At 44.4% G+C, this 17325-nt stretch overlaps 2 protein-coding genes and 1 pseudogene across 2 annotated transcripts; all 3 read left to right on the top strand.

Moving 5' to 3' along the window:
* Positions 1-4669: 4669 nt before the first annotated feature.
* On the top strand, positions 4670-7611 carry LOC119364282 (ribonuclease P protein subunit p25-like). Its single transcript, XM_037629724.1, has 7 exons — positions 4670-4995; positions 5621-5701; positions 5786-5874; positions 5967-6041; positions 6417-6538; positions 6644-6853; positions 7239-7611. The coding sequence occupies exons 1-7, from the start codon at positions 4873-4875 to the stop codon at positions 7340-7342; spliced, it is 804 nt and encodes a 267-aa protein (XP_037485621.1). The 5' UTR covers positions 4670-4872; the 3' UTR covers positions 7343-7611.
* A 3291-nt stretch (positions 7612-10902) lies between these two features.
* LOC119364281 (COP9 signalosome complex subunit 8-like) lies at positions 10903-14527 on the top strand. The gene is made up of 5 exons (XM_037629723.1): positions 10903-11107; positions 11226-11302; positions 11406-11587; positions 12282-12389; positions 14103-14527. The coding sequence occupies exons 1-5, from the start codon at positions 11024-11026 to the stop codon at positions 14240-14242; spliced, it is 591 nt and encodes a 196-aa protein (XP_037485620.1). The 5' UTR covers positions 10903-11023; the 3' UTR covers positions 14243-14527.
* Positions 14528-15429: 902 nt separating this feature from the next.
* LOC119367850 overlaps positions 15430-17325 on the top strand; it is a 29427-nt pseudogene continuing 27531 nt past the window's right edge.

The following is a 17325-nucleotide window of genomic DNA, read 5'->3' as shown; positions in this document are numbered from 1 at the left end:
TGGTTGGCGACAGCTCGACTTGACTCTCGAAGGGCACGTTGCGCCTCAAGTGCTTGTGCTTAATGTTGTTGTTGTTGTTGAAGACGTTGAGCCTCGGCATCTTGTTCGTCTTGGTGTTGGCGCGCTCGCTCTTCCTCTTGGTGACGTTGACGTTGCCTTTCTTGTGCTTGTGCAAGAGTAGCTTGGTTTTGGTGATGACGATGTGCTTGATCGTCGAAGTGCTCTTGTGGATGATTACTGTGTAGAGGATTGCGAGTTGCTTGACAGTCTTGGCGCGCGGCTCAACATAGAGGGTGTCGTCGGGGTGTCGACTCGAGCCGCTCCGTCTTGAGTAGGACGAAGTGGTAGAATGGCGGTTCACCAACAAGGCACGAATCTCGTCCATTCTTGCATCGTTCTCTTATTTGTGTGTGTTGAGCTTGTTGTCGAAGTAGTCTCTTGTTCGTTGCTCGGAGAGTCGCAAGTCAGTGGCGAGATCTTCGATGCGGTCGGTCATTGCTTGTTGTTCTTGATGCAAAGCTCTTTGTGCACTAAAGAGGTGGCTCTTGGTGACATAGGATGACATGTCATCGTCTTGCTCGATGAAGAGTGGGTTGGTAGAAGAACTTGGCCTATCCATCATTCCAAGCAAACATGTGAGTGGAGAAAGAGAAGAACTTATACCAAATGTACCTTGACCGATGTTGAAGATGGTCAATGATCACTCAAATGTGGAACAAGGAAATAACACAATTGGTACCAATTCTTGTCGGTTCTCACACCTACACAAGTAAAAGCTTATGGTGGAGCTCGGTTAGGATGGTGGCACAAAATTTGATGCAATTGTTAATGAGACTCAAAGATGTTGAAAAAGATTCGCAAATTCGCAAATGCAACAAAGCAAGTAGAGGCACACGGAAACACATATGCAAATAGATAAGTGGGGTTGTGCAAACCAAAAATGAGCCAAAATGTGGAATCCACGAAAATGCTCTTGTTGCACAACACTAGAGAGACGCTAGCACGATTGCACAATAGGCGGATATGAAACTTGTGCACAACCTACTAAACAAAAATGCAACAACTTCTATCCCAAGTATGCTATATGTATGGTATTCCGGTGATATGATCCAAGATGATCGAGTATGACAATCTTAATGTAGTATGGTGCTATGGTTCTTGCTTAAAAGCTCTTTGTTTATCTTTCCCTTTTTGCTTAAAAGATTGTTTGGCTCGTTCTCTTTTGAGCTCTTTTCTCATGAAAAACTTCGTGAACCAAGATATATAGCAATTGTGTATGCGATGACAACTTTGTGACACAAGAGATGATACCAAGATATGCACCATGATGATATGGTATGTATGCTATGGGAAGTATGATCACTAATGTGCACAAAGTCATGTTGCCAGCAATACTCAAAGGCTAGTCTCGATAGGCAAGGTATGCAAAATTGGGCTATGGTGGTTATCAATGCAATCGCAAGGAGTAGATAAAGATTTCATCGAGGTTACCATCCTTGCTTACGGTTGAAGTTGTCGATGATGAGTCCGTGGCGAAGATGAGCGGTGGTGATGTTGATGTTGCACCTTACCTATATAGCCGAAACACAATAGGACACGAGAACCACAACTCAAATTCTCAAAACGAAAGTCGAATGGTGGTACAGTTTGGTATGTTGTGGGGTTGGCTGAGTTTAGGTGGTGGTGGTCGAAGTGGGTATGCGGAGGCGTAGGTGGTGATGGACAAAAACTACAGAAAATGCAGTTTCGGCAGAGATAACCGGATGATTTGGGCCAGGAGTTGGATGATCCGGGCGGGTCCAGATGATCCGGGTCAAGGTCCGGATGATCCGGGCAGGTCAACTGCGCACGGGAAAGGCTCGAGATGAACTCGAAAACGGGGAGAAATTCGAGTATTTCTTGGATTTTGGATGGATTTCGAGGGTGAGATGGTGGGGAAAGGCAAGATCCACTAGCAACACAACGAATTCACGGATCAAAATAAACAAAACTTCATCATACCAACAAATCACAAAAAAATTATGGGGGCTATTTTTGTGGGGATTTTCGGATTAGGACGAAAAACAACAAAATCAAGCTAGAAAACAAAGGGTAGGGGCTCCAAGTACGTGATCAACGTGGCTCATGATACCAAGATGACGTAGGGTAGAACCCTAGATGTCCGATCTTTCACGATTGGAGGGGATCCTATGAAGAACACGAGGGGAAACACGAGAGAAATCACACAACCAACAAGATATGGTCACACATATGCTAGATCCTCGAAACACAAAGAGTGATACACGATTCAAAGTCAACAAAGGACGATACAAAAGGTCTTCTCCGCGAGGAGGTCTTGAAGAGTCTTCCCGTGATGGGGTCTTGAATCCGCTTGGGGGATCTTCTCTGAAGAGGTCGTGAGCTCCGAGGAGAAGTAACCAACTGGATGAGCAAAGCTCTATCTCAAGTATGAGTTAAACCAATGCTAACCCTAGAAAAGAGGTGGAGGAGTCGTTTATATAGGCAAAGGGGGCGAGGGGATACATGGGCCTCAGCCCAACACGCGCACACAGGGGGTCCGGATGATCCGGGCTTCAGAGATCCGGATGATCTGGGGGACGGTCTGGATGAGGCAAAGGGGCAGGCGGTGGCGGCGACGGCCCTGATGTCCGGAGGGGGAGTTCGGATATCCGACTCGGGTCCGAATGATCTGAGACTCGCCCGGATGGTCCGGGTTCGGGGTCCAGCTTCGGGTGTCTTCGGGCACATTATCCGGATCGTCCGGACCGGGGTTCGGATCGTCCGGGCTCTGTCCGGATCGTCCGGGACCTCGTCCGGATCATCCGGCCAGCCTGGGACATGGCTGATTTCTTCTCCGTCTGCGCGCATGTCTTCCGCTTCCGATTCTCCTTGCTCCTTAGCTTCTCAATGGCTAACTCCTTGGTACCTGAGTATGCAAAGCGTCTCCGTTTGAGGTAGTAGCCATGTCTCATGTGATTCGAAAAGGAGTTGTGAGAGGAGTGATGTCACCTCAATTTCGAGAGCTCTTGCGCGTGCTCTTGTCATTGGTCCAAGTGATGTCGTAGGAGATGTAGATGCGTCCATGGGGATGATTGTGGGATGCTTCACGTCAACAACCCTACCTAATTAAGCGGGAGCCAGACATGCAACATGGAGGCAAACCTGAATTCAGGGAATTAGAACGTGAACCAGATACATCACCATCCAACCCTTGTATGGGATAGTCGGTCTTATCCCCGACAGGACGGGCTGCACGACAAGCACAAGCGACCAATCGCAGTCATGAAGTGAAGCAACTTCCGAACAACATGTTCATGAATGATCCGCTAAATGTTTGCACTCCCATGAAAGGCGTCACTGATCAAATAGAACAATCAACGATGTCCAAACAACGAGAAAAAAGGCAAACGAAGGAGACATGGGGAATATAAATAAGCAAACAAACCGACATGACCCACCACACGAGCCGGGCATGAGGACACAGGACCCTAACAGCCCAGCCGGATAAACGTGAAGCATCCGAGCAACTACCAGACCAACCATCAGATATTCTCTCCATGCTTACGCTCCCTTCACTGGACACACATGGGTCGTACAATCGCATTGCCAACACAGAGGACAACGATGACATGGATGACCCCGCGTGGCGTGGAGGCGCGCCGGCACTCTCTGACGGGCCGCGCGTGGAAGCTTCATGCCGGTTACAATCCCGCCAAAAAGATACGAGAAGGTCATCTTCCCGTAAACCCGAGGGAAGAAAATGCCTCTTTTACGTGATCCTCTAAACTTAAGGCCAATTTACGTGAACTGCCATAGCGTTTTTTTCTCCAATTTCCCATAAACAACGATTATTTTAGAGAATTGAGAAATGGTTTGAACTGCTCTAACTCCATTTCCCAAAAAGAAAGAAATAATACTCTCTCTGTTTATTTTTAGTTTGCATATAAGATTTGGTTAAAGTCAAACTTTGTAAAGTTTGACTAGTTTTGTAACAAAAGATATCGGCATTCACACTATGAAATCAATATTACTAGATGCAATGATGAAACTAATTTTCATAACATATAACTTTTGTATTGTACTCCCTCCGTTCCTAAATATTTGTCTTTCTAGACAATTCAAATGGACTACAACATACAGATGTATATAGACATATTTTAGAGTGTAGATTCACTCATTTTGCTTCGTATGTAGTCACTTGTTGAAATCTATAGAAAGATAAATACTCCATCCGTTCGGAATTACTTGTCGTATAAATGGATGGATCTAGACATTTTTTAGTTCTAGATACATCCATTGCTGCGACAAGTAATTCAGAACGGAGGGAGTATTTAGGAACGAAGGGAGTAGATGTTAATTTTCATAACATATAACTTTACAAAGTTTAACTTTGACCAAATCTTATATGCAGACTAAAAAATAATATCTGCCCACGAAATATCGGATGAGCCCACAGATTACACGAACAAACACGCGTCCATACTGACCAGACAGGGACAAATCTCTCTCTGACCACCATCGCCACCACGCGATCACAGAACCAACGGCCCAGATCCCCACGACGCGGACGCGGACCAGACCAAGGAGCCGAACACCCAACGCAGCACGCCGACCGAACGTGCCGGGCCCGGACACCAAAACCGGGTCCCTGTCGGACCAGGCCACCCCACGCGAACAAACCCTACCCTATCCGTCTCCGCTTGCTTCTCCTCCTCCCTCCCCTCCGCTCCTATATCAGCCACCGCGACGACCCCCTCGAGAGGCCACCGCGACTATCTCCACCGACCGCAAACCACAGAGCGCCCGTCGTATTCCGAGCGAGAGGATTCCCGTCTGCGCGTCGGCGAAGAGGGTCGAGGAGGAGCAGCGCCCATGGATCGCTACCAGAGGGTCGAGAAGCCGCGGGAGGAGGCGCCCATCGGCGCCAACGAGATCCGCATCACGGCGCAGGGCCGCACCCGCAACTACATCACCTACGCCCTCGCCCTGCTCCAGGTAAGCGCCGCCTTGCCTGTCCACATCCGCTCGCCGCCGTCGGTTCCAGGGAGCGGCGGGTAGACCGTTTTTCCTTTTTACGCCTGGCGATTTTTGGTTAGGGTTTAGTACGGGTTCAGTCCCGATGTTGGATAGGTGATTAGGGCATCCAATCGCAGAGGTTTACTGTTCGAAGGCCCTTGCGATCCGTTATGGTGCTATAGGCGTTGGTTTGACTAATAGTATTCGCTCACTTGGGAAGGCACCGCTTTCCGTACGATGCTTTGTTTATTGTTGCTGTTGGTGGATGTCTAGGGTTTATGTTTGATATGCAACTTTTAGGAATCTACTGATTAGCTTTACTACTTGATACTCGATTCAAGTTTACAGTCGGGCATTGGGATGTTATTAATTTTATTACTGTATCATCATTACTAGTATTACTGTTTTTTATGTGTGTGGATCTATACTATGCCAGTGAGATTCAATAGTCATTAGGTTGTCTTGTGGTTGAGTGGCTGAGTGCCTTCCTTCGCTTGAATGTGTGCCCGTTGCTGTTTTAAGTTTTAGAACGATAATCTTGGGCATATCTATTTCTTTTTATTAACAAGTACCTAAAGCACCTATAACTTTCTGTCCTTAACAGGAAGAAGCTACAGATGAAATTGTTATAAAGGCTATGGGAAGGGCTATCAACAAGACAGTGGCCATTGTGGAGCTTCTCAAGGTAGAACTGGTTCAAATTGCTAGTAAATACTTACTACTCCTTGCAGTTATACCAAGTTAACATTTTCAAGCTATGTCTGAGCAGAGAAGGATTGCTGGTCTCCATCAGAATAACTCCATCGAATCAATCAATATAACTGACACTTGGGAGCCGTTGGAAGAAGGCCTGAATGTGTAAGCACTGGATTTATTAGCATAGTGTAAACACTTCCAGTTTTTGAAGTACATCGTGTTTCTGACAGAATTCTTGTACGACTTCTTGACAGACTTGAGACTACTCGCCATGTTTCCTTGATTACCATTACCTTGTCAAAGAAAGAGCTGGATACATCGTCTCCTGGGTTAGTAGCATCATCCTTTTCCTTTCTTTTTTTATGTCTGATCAATACTTGGTGGGGAGTTGTAACTTGCGTATAGTTTCTCACATGCCATGGAATTTATTTCTGCGATGGTTTGTTGTATCACGACGTGGTTCCACCTCAGTTTTTGTTATGTTTTCTCATTTAACAAGCGCATGCTCACTAGTATACAAGGACTGGAGAGAGTTTGCAATCGCTTATAACTAAAAATATTTATGTAGGAATTTTTTGCCCTAGACACGCCTTTTGCCTATTTTAGAAGCAATCCTGGTCTTGTCTGTTAAATAGGGCTATGCACAATTTTACTTTGGGGACTCATCTCTTGACACATTTGAAACACGGCTTTGAATTCTGCAGTTACCAGCTACCGATACCAGCTGATCAGGTCAGGCCACCAACAGAATTTGATCAGGATGCAGAGGATGTGCCAAGTGGCCGTGGAAGAGGCCGTGGTCGCCGGGGAAGGGGCAGGGGAAGAGGTAAAATATCTGCCTGTTTACACTGTATCGTAAGTTAACTATGGAATTTGCTCATGTTGTTTTGTTCCTAATTTTTCTTTACATTTGGGCCATTGTGATATATAGGAGGGTTCAGCGATGGAGGGGCAGACTATGATGATGAGAATGGAGACATGGAAGGTCCACGGGGATATCGTGGCAGAGGGAGAGGAAGGGGTAGGCGTGGATCCTTTGGGCCTGGAAGGGGTTATGGTGGTGATGGCTATGGCTATGTAAATGAAGAAGCTGGTGGGTATCATGGCATGGAGCATAATGGACCTCCTGTGCAAGGATATGGTTAGTTCTGTTCAAATTTTCTACTAACAGCCCCCAGTTTTTATCTTGATGTGAATAGTATCGTTTTTGCACTATTCATGCTGTATTTGTCTTTTTTGTTGCTCAATGTGTTTTTCGAGTTTGGATCTGAATTTTTTGAGGTTATTATGGATACATCACTAGTAAAAAATATAGTGACTTAATGCTAGACCACTTAATTAGAGATGTGCAGAACCACAGATAGTATTTAAAATCTCAATGTGATGCTAATATTGTGCTTTGACTAAGGTAGAAAGTAGTGATGATATTATAAATTGGCTTTCCTTTGAATAATTCTTTCCCAGTTGCCCAACTTCTCTCTGAATATTACCACTAAGCAATGTTATCTTATGAATCTCCTGTGCAGAAGGTGATGGAGGAAGGGGCCGTGGTCGAGGACGTGGACGTGGCCGTGGACGCGGTGGGGGTCGTGGCCGTGGACCATTTCCTCAAGGACCTCCTCAAGAGTAGTTTGGCTGGCCCATCGACTGCATGCAACAAGTCTCATCTTTGCTAGATTAATGGCTGTTGTAACTTTATGTGGTTAGGTTTATGTTTAAAGTTGATAGAGTGACTCTCAGTGTGGGGGGGTGAGGCTAGTTATGATTTTGTAGCTAGGTTAATTCTTCCATTTGCTTTCATATACCAGACCTGGTTATCATTCCAACTGTGCATTGTAGCATCCTGAATGTGTTTATCATCAAATCTAGCTCAGAAAATTTGTTTATGATGTTGCTGCCCATCGTTTTATTTGTTTGTGATTTTGATCTGAGCATGGCAGCTGGAATCAGTTTGCCCAGTGTGCTGATGATTTAGAATATTCCTGTGGCAAGGCTTGAATTTGTGGACTGGGCACATGAAAAACATAGAAATTACTCGGTTTGCTCTGCCTAGTTGAGAATTCAAAGGAATGTTCGCAGCCTGATTATTTTTTCGGAAAGGTGGATTACCCCTAGCCTCTGCAAGTCAAAGGCTTTACAAAATAATTACACAGATCAACTCAAAATCACGTACCTGCAAGGTTGATGATATGCCCTAACCTCGCGCCACGCACATCTCTGCAAGTAAAAAAAAACACAAATCAAGTCAACAAAAAGAAAGCACATCAACCTCTGCAAGTAAAAAATAAATAAATACACAAATCAAGTCAACAAAAAAAAATACACAGATCAACCCAAAGTTGCATACCTGCAAGATTGATGATGTGCCCTATTTCAAAAAGAAAAGGTTGATGATGCGCCTTACCTTGCGCCACGCACATCAAGAAATCGGTGGCCTCATCAAGCCGCCCGGCTAGCATGGAGAAAAGGTGGATTACCCCTAACCTCTGCAAGTCAACAAGGCTTTACAAAATAAATACACAGATCAATCCGAAGTCACATACCTACAAGGTGCTGATGTGCCCTGACCTCGCGCCACACACATAAGAAATCAGTGGCCTCACCAAGCCGCCCGTCGGCTAGCCGCGAGAAAAGGTAGATTACCCATAGCATCTGCAAGTCAACAAGGCTTTACAAAAAAAAAATGTTTTACAAAAAAATACACAGATCAACCTAAAGTCACATACCTACAAGATTGATGATGTGCCCTGACCTCGCGCCACGCACATGGAGAAATCACTAGCCTCACCAAGCCGCTCGTCGGCTAGCCGAGAGCACCAATTGGTCGCATGCACACATGAGTCTTGACGCCACCCTCTTCCTCAGTCCCATCTTTAGGGGCACGACGCCGACAACACCAGCCTCCTACGCGCGCCCATCAAATGGTAGGTAGACGGCATGCCGCTCCACCATGGTCACTGCACGAGAAGCATAGAGGCCCACCACCCCTCTAGCCAGTAGCTGCTCCAAACGATGTCCCCATTAGGTATAACGACGTCGAACGTCGCCATCGTCTGTTCCGGGAAGCCCAGATCTAGGGTTTCTCCCAGAGCAACCGGGGGGGGGGGGACAAGAGCTGCACCAACAATGCCTTCATCAAGGTAATGACACCCCAAGATGCCGCCACCATCCGCCGTCAAGGACGCCCTGGTTTCACCGTCAGTCACATCTCCCAACCTCACCGCCGATCGATCTGTGAATTTCCACCCCCAGCTCCAACTGCATCGAGGACCGGGCCGCAACCCAAATATGGAGGCGCACAGAGAGGGGAAATGGTGACCAGATCAGGAGACATCGGCCGCTGGGGCGGCCACCGCCACGGCCCCCAAACCTCCATGGCGCCTCCACAAACACCGCCCCCACCATCCAGCACCACGACGTGGCCACGCGCAGTCGCAGGGATGAGATGCCACATCGCCGTCGTGACCCAGATCCGCATAGTCCCAGGGACGAGACGCCGCGTCGCCGCCGTGGCCCAGATCCTGGGTCACGCCCCCGTGCGATTGGGTGTCCCGCGCCACCTGGTGCGAGAGAGGGGAGATGAGAGTCTCTGCCACCGCTGTCGGCCGCCGGTGCATAGCCCGATGGTTTCTCCAACTACGATGGAGGTAAGGGAGGGAGATTAGGTGGTGCCTGGCGGCTAGGGTCTGGGGAGCCACCCGAGTCGCTCTATGCGGGGGACGATGTGGGGGCCTGTTACTTCTATATATGTGCCAGGCAAACACGCGAGACTTGAATAATTTCAGGGTGCTTGATGCTTGATGGTCCTCACCGTCCTTGGGGCCGGCTATGGTGGCTCATGGCTAGACGCTCCCCCACCTTACTTAACTGGACGAACTTCGCCGGATTGATATTAACCCCTCCCAATACTGCTCGTTTCGAATTTGGTTGTCCCTTAATTTTTGATTGTAGTCGAGGCTTTTTTCAAACCACATACTCGTTATGACTTCCTGCTTCCGGTGAATCACACTCGCACCGTGCTTCCTAATGAAGTGGTCAATTAGTATAGCATTAAGAGTATAATTGTATATTCGCAACTTTTGTGGCATCACACTTGCACGGTGCTTGCACGCAGTTAGAGTAATTTTCTATTAACGTTTTGGGAACACATGGAAAGCATGCGATCAGTATTAACAATTTTCTAAACAACTTCGATTTTACCCACCGTGGCAACAATTTAATATGCAACAATGATTGATGAAGTTTCAGAAGGAAAGTTAGTAGCAGCATGCTTCGGAAGAGGTGGAAGAACATTTGATATGCGAAAAGTGCATCCAACATCAAAATCTCATGCTAACCGTTTTAAAAATTGTTGAACATAACTAGAGGCATATAGGTATTAGCACATCAATGTAAAAATAGGAAACAAAATGAAAAATTCAATCGTGAGTTTGGATTAACACGACAAAGCTCCCTTTAACAAACCAATTTAACTGTTAAACCGATTTAGCAACTTTGTAAAAAAAAACCTTATGGAAATAAACAAAAAGAGTCACGAAGAAGTTTTCTTAGGAGAAAAAGCCACAAAGAAGCACCGACTAAGTATGATTGTCAAGGTTTAGGTTGTATGCCTGTATCGAATTATGCAACAGGAATATCAGAATATTCAACTAAGATCTAGAGCAACTTGAGATCTCGATATATGTTACTTCATAGCAAGCCAATCTTTTTTAGTTAGGGACACGTGCACGAAGGCTTCTTGGCTTTCATCGACAATGTCAAGACGGCTCTGGTATCGAAGCAGCGACAACGGCGTGGTGACGGTTCGTACTAGTGGCGGCAGTGGTTGTTTGGTGGTCCATGGACATTGATGTAATTTTTATTATTTCGAGGTGCATACTTCCGGTGAATCTTTACAATAGATCTTGATTATTTTCACAAATAATAGTAATTAAGTTATTTTCTTAGATTTATTACTAGTTAAATTACTGATTTGGCGAGCCTGAACTTCAAACCAGAGTTTTTCCAAAGGAGGAAAGCCTGAGTTCTTTTTTTTTTTGAGAAAAACGAAAGCCTGAGGTGGGGTTGAGTTCGCCCCCAAACCACAAAATTTTATTGGCCTGGTCCACGAAGAAGTAGTTGGGCTGGATGGGCTAGATCTGCTTGATTGATATGCACATCCCATGTTCTATTCTTTCCGTATTCTCTCTCTCTCTCCTCCGGAAACAAGACGTCGAAAGTTGCCCGGATTTTACTGAAATCGCACAATCTCAGAGGCCAAAACCCTCGCCCCCAAACACCCCACCGCCGGCGATCTCCTCCTCCTCCTCCGATGGATCTCTCAGCTGTCCACGCCGCGCTCTCCGCCAAGTCCTACTCCGCCATCGCCACCCTCTGCGACGACCTCCTCCTCCAGGTACGGATACTCCCCTCTCTCCCGCCCCACCCGTACAAGGGTTAGCGACGAAGCGTCTCCGCTCCCTCTGCCGGCCCCTCCCCCCCTCCCCTAACGCGCCCCGTGGTTCGACTCGCAGGTTGCGTCCCGGGGCGTCGCCACCGACGACTGGCCTTACGCCGTTCATCTCCTCGCCCATCTCTACCTCAATGACCTGTATGTAATCTGCTCCCGCCCCCTTTTTTTCCTGTTACTTTTTCCGCGTTCGGATTTGGATTTTAACCTAGCGCAATGATGTGTGGTCTGGGGGCGTGAGCAGGAACAGCGCGAGGTTTCTATGGAAAACGGTGCCGCAGGAGGTGAAGGAAGCTCATCCGGAGCTGGGCGCCATCTGGAAGATTGGCCAGTGCCTCTGGAACCGTGACTATGCTGGGGTCTATACTTCCGCACAGGGGTTCGAGTGGGGGCCTGAAATCGCTGATTTTGTGGCCGGCTTCCTAGGTATCTCCCTTGTTTTTTTTTTTACTTTTTAGCGTCGTATTATAGTTCTCCTGTGCTAGTTGTGTAATGTAATGTAGTTTGGATTGCTTGCTTTGATAGAGCTGTGGTAGTTCTGTTTTGTGATGGGGGTGGGGCGAAGCAGATAAGTAGGTTGCCCCTTATGGAGTATTCATGGAGAAGGTTTATCTTTGTACTTGGACAACACCCTCACTGAATTTGAATGTGACATTGGTAGTAGAATTTTTTGCTATGATATCTGGTCGCTGAAAAACTCTAGTGCATATAGGAAATATTGGTCCCACAGATGGTTGTCGCATTGTATCCACATATGATTTTGGTTTTAGATAAGATGTTGGCTATTTCATGCCTAGATACTGCTGATAGGGGTTGTTTCTCTAATCAACAGTACAGTTATGCCAGCTACAGCGCTTTTTGTGGTACCGATGTGGTATGTTTGTAGATCTAGAGAGGTTAAATTCTTGTATGAATCCCCTGCGATCTTTTTTCCTGCCGGAAAAAAAGGTTGATCTCTGAACTTATCATTGGGGTAATATTGTCCCTGTTACTTTCATGGTTAACTGATCTTGTCTTGCTTACAATGTTTGGAATTACTCGTATATTTGTTTTTGTTTTCGATTGCTCTATTGCCTTACTGGCTAACATGGAGTTTTCACTTTGGCTTGTAAATGTGTAGAAATCTACAGAAAGAGGATATTTGAGCTGTTGACTTCTGCGTATACCACAATCAGCATTGCAGATGTGGCTCACTTCATGGGGATGAGCGAGGAGGATGCTACTAACTGTACGTTTTTCAATTCAGCTAGATAATAGCGAGTTTTGAGCATTCTAACCTGTTTAATTGCTTGATTGGTTTGAAACATGCAAACTGCATTTTTTTAATCTAAGAATAATAATAGATCTTCCCTATGAAGTGTTACCCTAACACGTATAAGATCAAACTCTAATTTAGTTACTGAGTGAGATGGTTTGCTACCTACAGTTTTTTAGTTCTGTTGATATCCTTGAGGAGCATGTGTCATTATCTGCACCGGCAAACCTAAGCATATTTGAGATGGCAATCTTTCCTTTTTTTATTGATCATGAATACTTCTCTGAACACATATATTGCTGGCCAGGAGGGCCCGGATCCAGTTATGTCTTTTAGAAATCCTATCCTTCTGATATATCAAACTTATATTATGAGAAACAACATGCCTATTCTCTCTGTGTGTCCATCTGCTATTTAAGCATCTGTGATCTATATGTCCTGCGTTCCTTCTGATAGTGAGACGAGTATGATTTATTTGAAGGTGCAAGTGCTCTGCTGCTCTGCTTCACATTTAAAAATCAGTGAATTTAGATTTACGACCCCTAGGATTGGCACTTGATCATTTACCAACCGCTGTCATGTGTCCTTGGCTCTGGGACCTTATCAGGTGTTAAATCTTCAAGTGCTAATCTCTGGGGTTCTGAATGATTGCCTCAAGCATAATGATCTCATGCTTGTAGATAAAATTATGTTTATTACAATGCCCTTGCCTTGCTGGTCGACTGAACACATAAAGGAGAAACCTTTCCTATATGGCAGTCAATTCCATTCCAGGCCATCAGACATTATCTCTTCCCTAGATTGTACACTGCACATTCACACTATTGTTTTCTTATCAATTTGCACAATAATGCAGAATTTTTATGTAACCTAGTTTTTTGAGCTAAGTGTGACTGAGGCACAATGATTTGCTACTTATTCATAGTTACTCCCTCCGTCACATAATATAAGAGGGAGTAGAATTCTTGTATAAAGTAATATAGGAAGAGTAATAGTATTACTTACACCATCATTACTTTGTTGGATTTTTTATATGAATAGGAACTGGCTGGTATTATTTAATTGATATCCGTATCAAATTGCGTTAACCACGACTGTGCAGAGTCAGGGGACATGTTGGATGCAACCAACTACTTCTCTGTGTATGCACTTTTACTTGAATAAGTACATCTTTTCTTACACTTCTAGTCCCTCCATTTCTAAATATAAGCCCTTTTAGAGATTTCAATACGAACTACATACAGATGTATATAGACTTCTTTTATAGTGTAGATTCACTCATTTTACTCTGTATTTAGTCCATATTGGAATCTCTAAAAAGGCTTATATTTAGGAACGGAGGGAGTAATTATCAAAATCCCTGGTGGGTAAGAAGGTTTTAAGTCGTTTAACTTGGTTCCAGTTTGACTAGTTGTTCATCTGTTGTTGCACAGTTGCTTTTCCTTGTTAGATACTCCCTTCGTCCCAAAATAAGTGTCTTAACCTTAGTACAATTTTGTACTACTAAAGTTATAACAAAGTTGAGACACTTATTTTGGTACGGAGGGAGTATCACATACTGTACATTAATGTTGTCCTGGAAAATGATTATGCATGTGCTTTTTAATTTTTTTATTATTGCTGCACTGTTGCTTTTACTTGTGTGAATGCAGTTGATGACAACCGTTGCCTTGTTCCTGGATGCAGATGCGGTGCAAAATGGTTGGAGTCTGGATGTGGCAACCAAGATGCTTACTGTCAGAAAACAGAAGCCCCAGACTAACCAGAAGCTTGATGCAAGCAAACTGCAGCGTTTGACCGAATGTGTTTTCCACCTGGAGCACTGATGCCATCCGTTCCGCTTTTAAGGCACCTATTAATCGTACATGGTGGTAGCTTAATACTGCACGGCTAGATTGTGTTTTGGCTGGAAAGGAGAGATCGCTCTGTACTGAATATGCGTCTTCTGGTTGAGCGAGCTTGCCATTTCTGTCTCGTTTGCTTGTTAACAAGGAGTGCGTGAATTGAAGTTAAGCGAGATATTACTGTGCCTATGTTGAACCTATTAGTCGTTTTAAGTGATGTGAAGTTTGAAATTATTCTGGGTGTAATTCACTGTTGGTCACCGTGAATTCTCCCTTTCTATGGATCGCTGTTGAACATAGGTCCGACTGCGAAAGTCCTCTTCTGCGCATGAGCACATATGCACCTTTAAACAGTAAATTCGAAAAAATATGGTAAAGAATTTTAAAGAAGATTTTTTTTCGTGACAAAACATGTTGAATGATTCAAATGCATACAAATTTTCATTATGGAATGACATTCATGGAAGTTGTGGCAGAAAACATTCAACATTGGTTGCCAAAAAAAATCAGGATTTTTTTTATTTTTTATACCTTTTTTTTATGAATTTATTGTTCATCGGAGTCCATTTGAGCTCATGAACAAATACCCCACATCCTCTTTCAGCCATCTTTTCTAAGAAAACACCAAAAGAAAATGTTAAGACAGGGGCTGTGACAGGCCCTGGCTAGGGAATTCAGTGAACAGAAAGAGATTCAGTGATGGAACACTTAGAAACAGGGGAAACTCAGCATGTCACAGAGATTTACTACTCTTAGAGGAATGCTGGCTAAATTTAGGATATTACAAGGAAGTTTATGCCGGCCAGAACATAGCCTGCCTTTTTTATGCTTACACAGCTTACATAGCCAGCTACAGGAACGACCCAAGAAATGAGATACAATTGTAGACCCTCGGATCCGATGGACGGTGCTCAATCATCAGCCGCTGCGAAGAGGTAAGTGAGCTGCGGGTGAACTATGAAAATGTCTGATTCTTCGGAACCTTCAAACTTTAGGGGGTTGGGTCCTGGCAGGCTGCTAACTCTTTTTTTAGGAGGTTGGGTCCTGACAGGCTGCTAACTCGGTCGGCCTGCCTGGCCCAGAGCACGGCCCACTTTTTACTTTTGACGGAAGCTGCAAAGAGGTTAAGGTCGAGTCGAATTACTGTTTGAAGACGTTACGTTGTTCTCCCCGATTTCCTTGACCAAACGCAATGGTCGTGTGCAGCAGTTATATGCACATAAGCCAAAGCAAACCCTGCTCCAGTTGCAAGGGTTATTCAAATCCAAAAGAGGAGACGGAAAGATGGCGGCGAAAGCTGAGACGCATGCGCGTCCGCTCGAGATGGAGGCCATCGAGAGCTGCGTCGATCCGGGATTCTGGGACGCCGTCCGCTGCCTCAAGCTCGACGTCCTCGGCATCGACGACTCCCCAGTCCCCATCACCGGTGAGCATCCTCTCCCCGTTGATTGTCTCCGAATTTTTTTCGATAGTACATTAGCGATTTAGGGCGGGAGTGAAATGATTTGAGAGCTGATGCTTCTAATGATTTTGGGGATAGCCTGACGAGACCAGGATTTTGGGGATAGCCTGACGAGACCAGGATTTAGGGCGGGCGGGAGTGAAATGATTTGAGAGCTGGGCTTCAAATCATTTCACTCTAGGAACAGTTGTACAATTCCGGGGACCCTCATAAACACTAATAACATGCTGGGCTTCAAAAATCTGGATGTGGACTTTCTACTCAAAGAAGAAGGGAAAAAGGTACACTGTTTAATGTGCGATCTTTAATCTTATTTCTTTCCGGTTTTGTTAATTTTCGCAATTTTATGATGTATAATATTGTGGATGTAGATCTTTCATGATATTTTATCTGGTAAAATTGAAGAGGATCCTACCCTTCTATTGAGGTTTCTTGTGATATCATTCCTGGACCTAAAGAACTGGAAGGTCTATTATGACATTGCATTCCCCTCGTTGGTTTTCAACTCTAAAATGACTTTGCTTAGACTGCATAGCGCCTCAGAGGTGCTAAGCCAAGAGGAGGTAATGCACCTCATATTACATATATTTTTTCTATCTTTTTATGATAGATGAGTTTCATGTTTTTACTTCTCTAGGTAACATTGTTATCTAAATCAATGAAAGTGTGGCGTGATTCAAATGAAGCAACAGGTTTGATAAATCATTTTAAATTGATCTTTAGCTTATCATTAGTTATATATTTCTCTAGTTTGCTATATTTCTGGATAATTATTTTAGGTTGTCCATTTTTTTGGGTCAATATATACTCAGTCTTCTGTTGCTATAAGACAACTTAAAGACCGGAAAGATCATTCATGCGATGGCCAAAAGGTATGTTTGTGTCATCCATTTCATCACAATTTTTTGTGATCTCATATTTGATATGTTATTTACGAGATCTCTTATTCCAAACTTTATATTATTCATGTATTGTTTCTGTAAATGTAAAATGTAAAATATTGGTGGTCAGTCTTACTATGCAAAGTATGTGAGGGTCCATGCATTTTTTGGAGATTATATCATCATAAGAGGGATATTTAGCTCTTTATTTGGTTTATTATAAAGGACCATACTAATGGGTGACCATTTCGTTTTTAAGCTATAGATATAAAGGACTCTCTCCTTCCCTATAATTACATGCATGCATTAGAATGACTCCATCTTCTTCCATGTGCACTCCCTCTTTAATTACATGCATGCATGCATTAGAGGACAAAGAGTTGATGCCATCCTAGATTTTTCCCATTTCAAAATGTTTTCTAGCTCAAGCTGCATGTCTGATTCAAAATCCATTTTCACCATTAAGTCTGTCGCGACGAGAGCTTTGAAACTAGATCCCATGTATGTTTTGCTGTCTTTTTTGGGGTCAAAAGTTATCTAGTCTAGGCTACGTAAATTACCGCGCCCGTGGTATCTAAGTTGACACAATTTTTACATAGAACTTACCCGGTGTATGTTTTCAACAACTTTTTTCCTCTGGTCAAAGTTACCTCGGTCTTTGTACCTAAGTTATCAGGTGTATGGTGTGTATATTACCATACTATTTACACAAAAGTTATCGC

Source organism: Triticum dicoccoides, chromosome 2B (genome assembly GCF_002162155.2).
Source record: "Triticum dicoccoides isolate Atlit2015 ecotype Zavitan chromosome 2B, WEW_v2.0, whole genome shotgun sequence".
NCBI classification, from domain to species: Eukaryota; Viridiplantae; Streptophyta; class Magnoliopsida; order Poales; family Poaceae; genus Triticum; species Triticum dicoccoides.
Note: the sequence above shows the minus strand (reverse complement) of the source record. Positions and strands in the feature narration are given on the sequence as shown.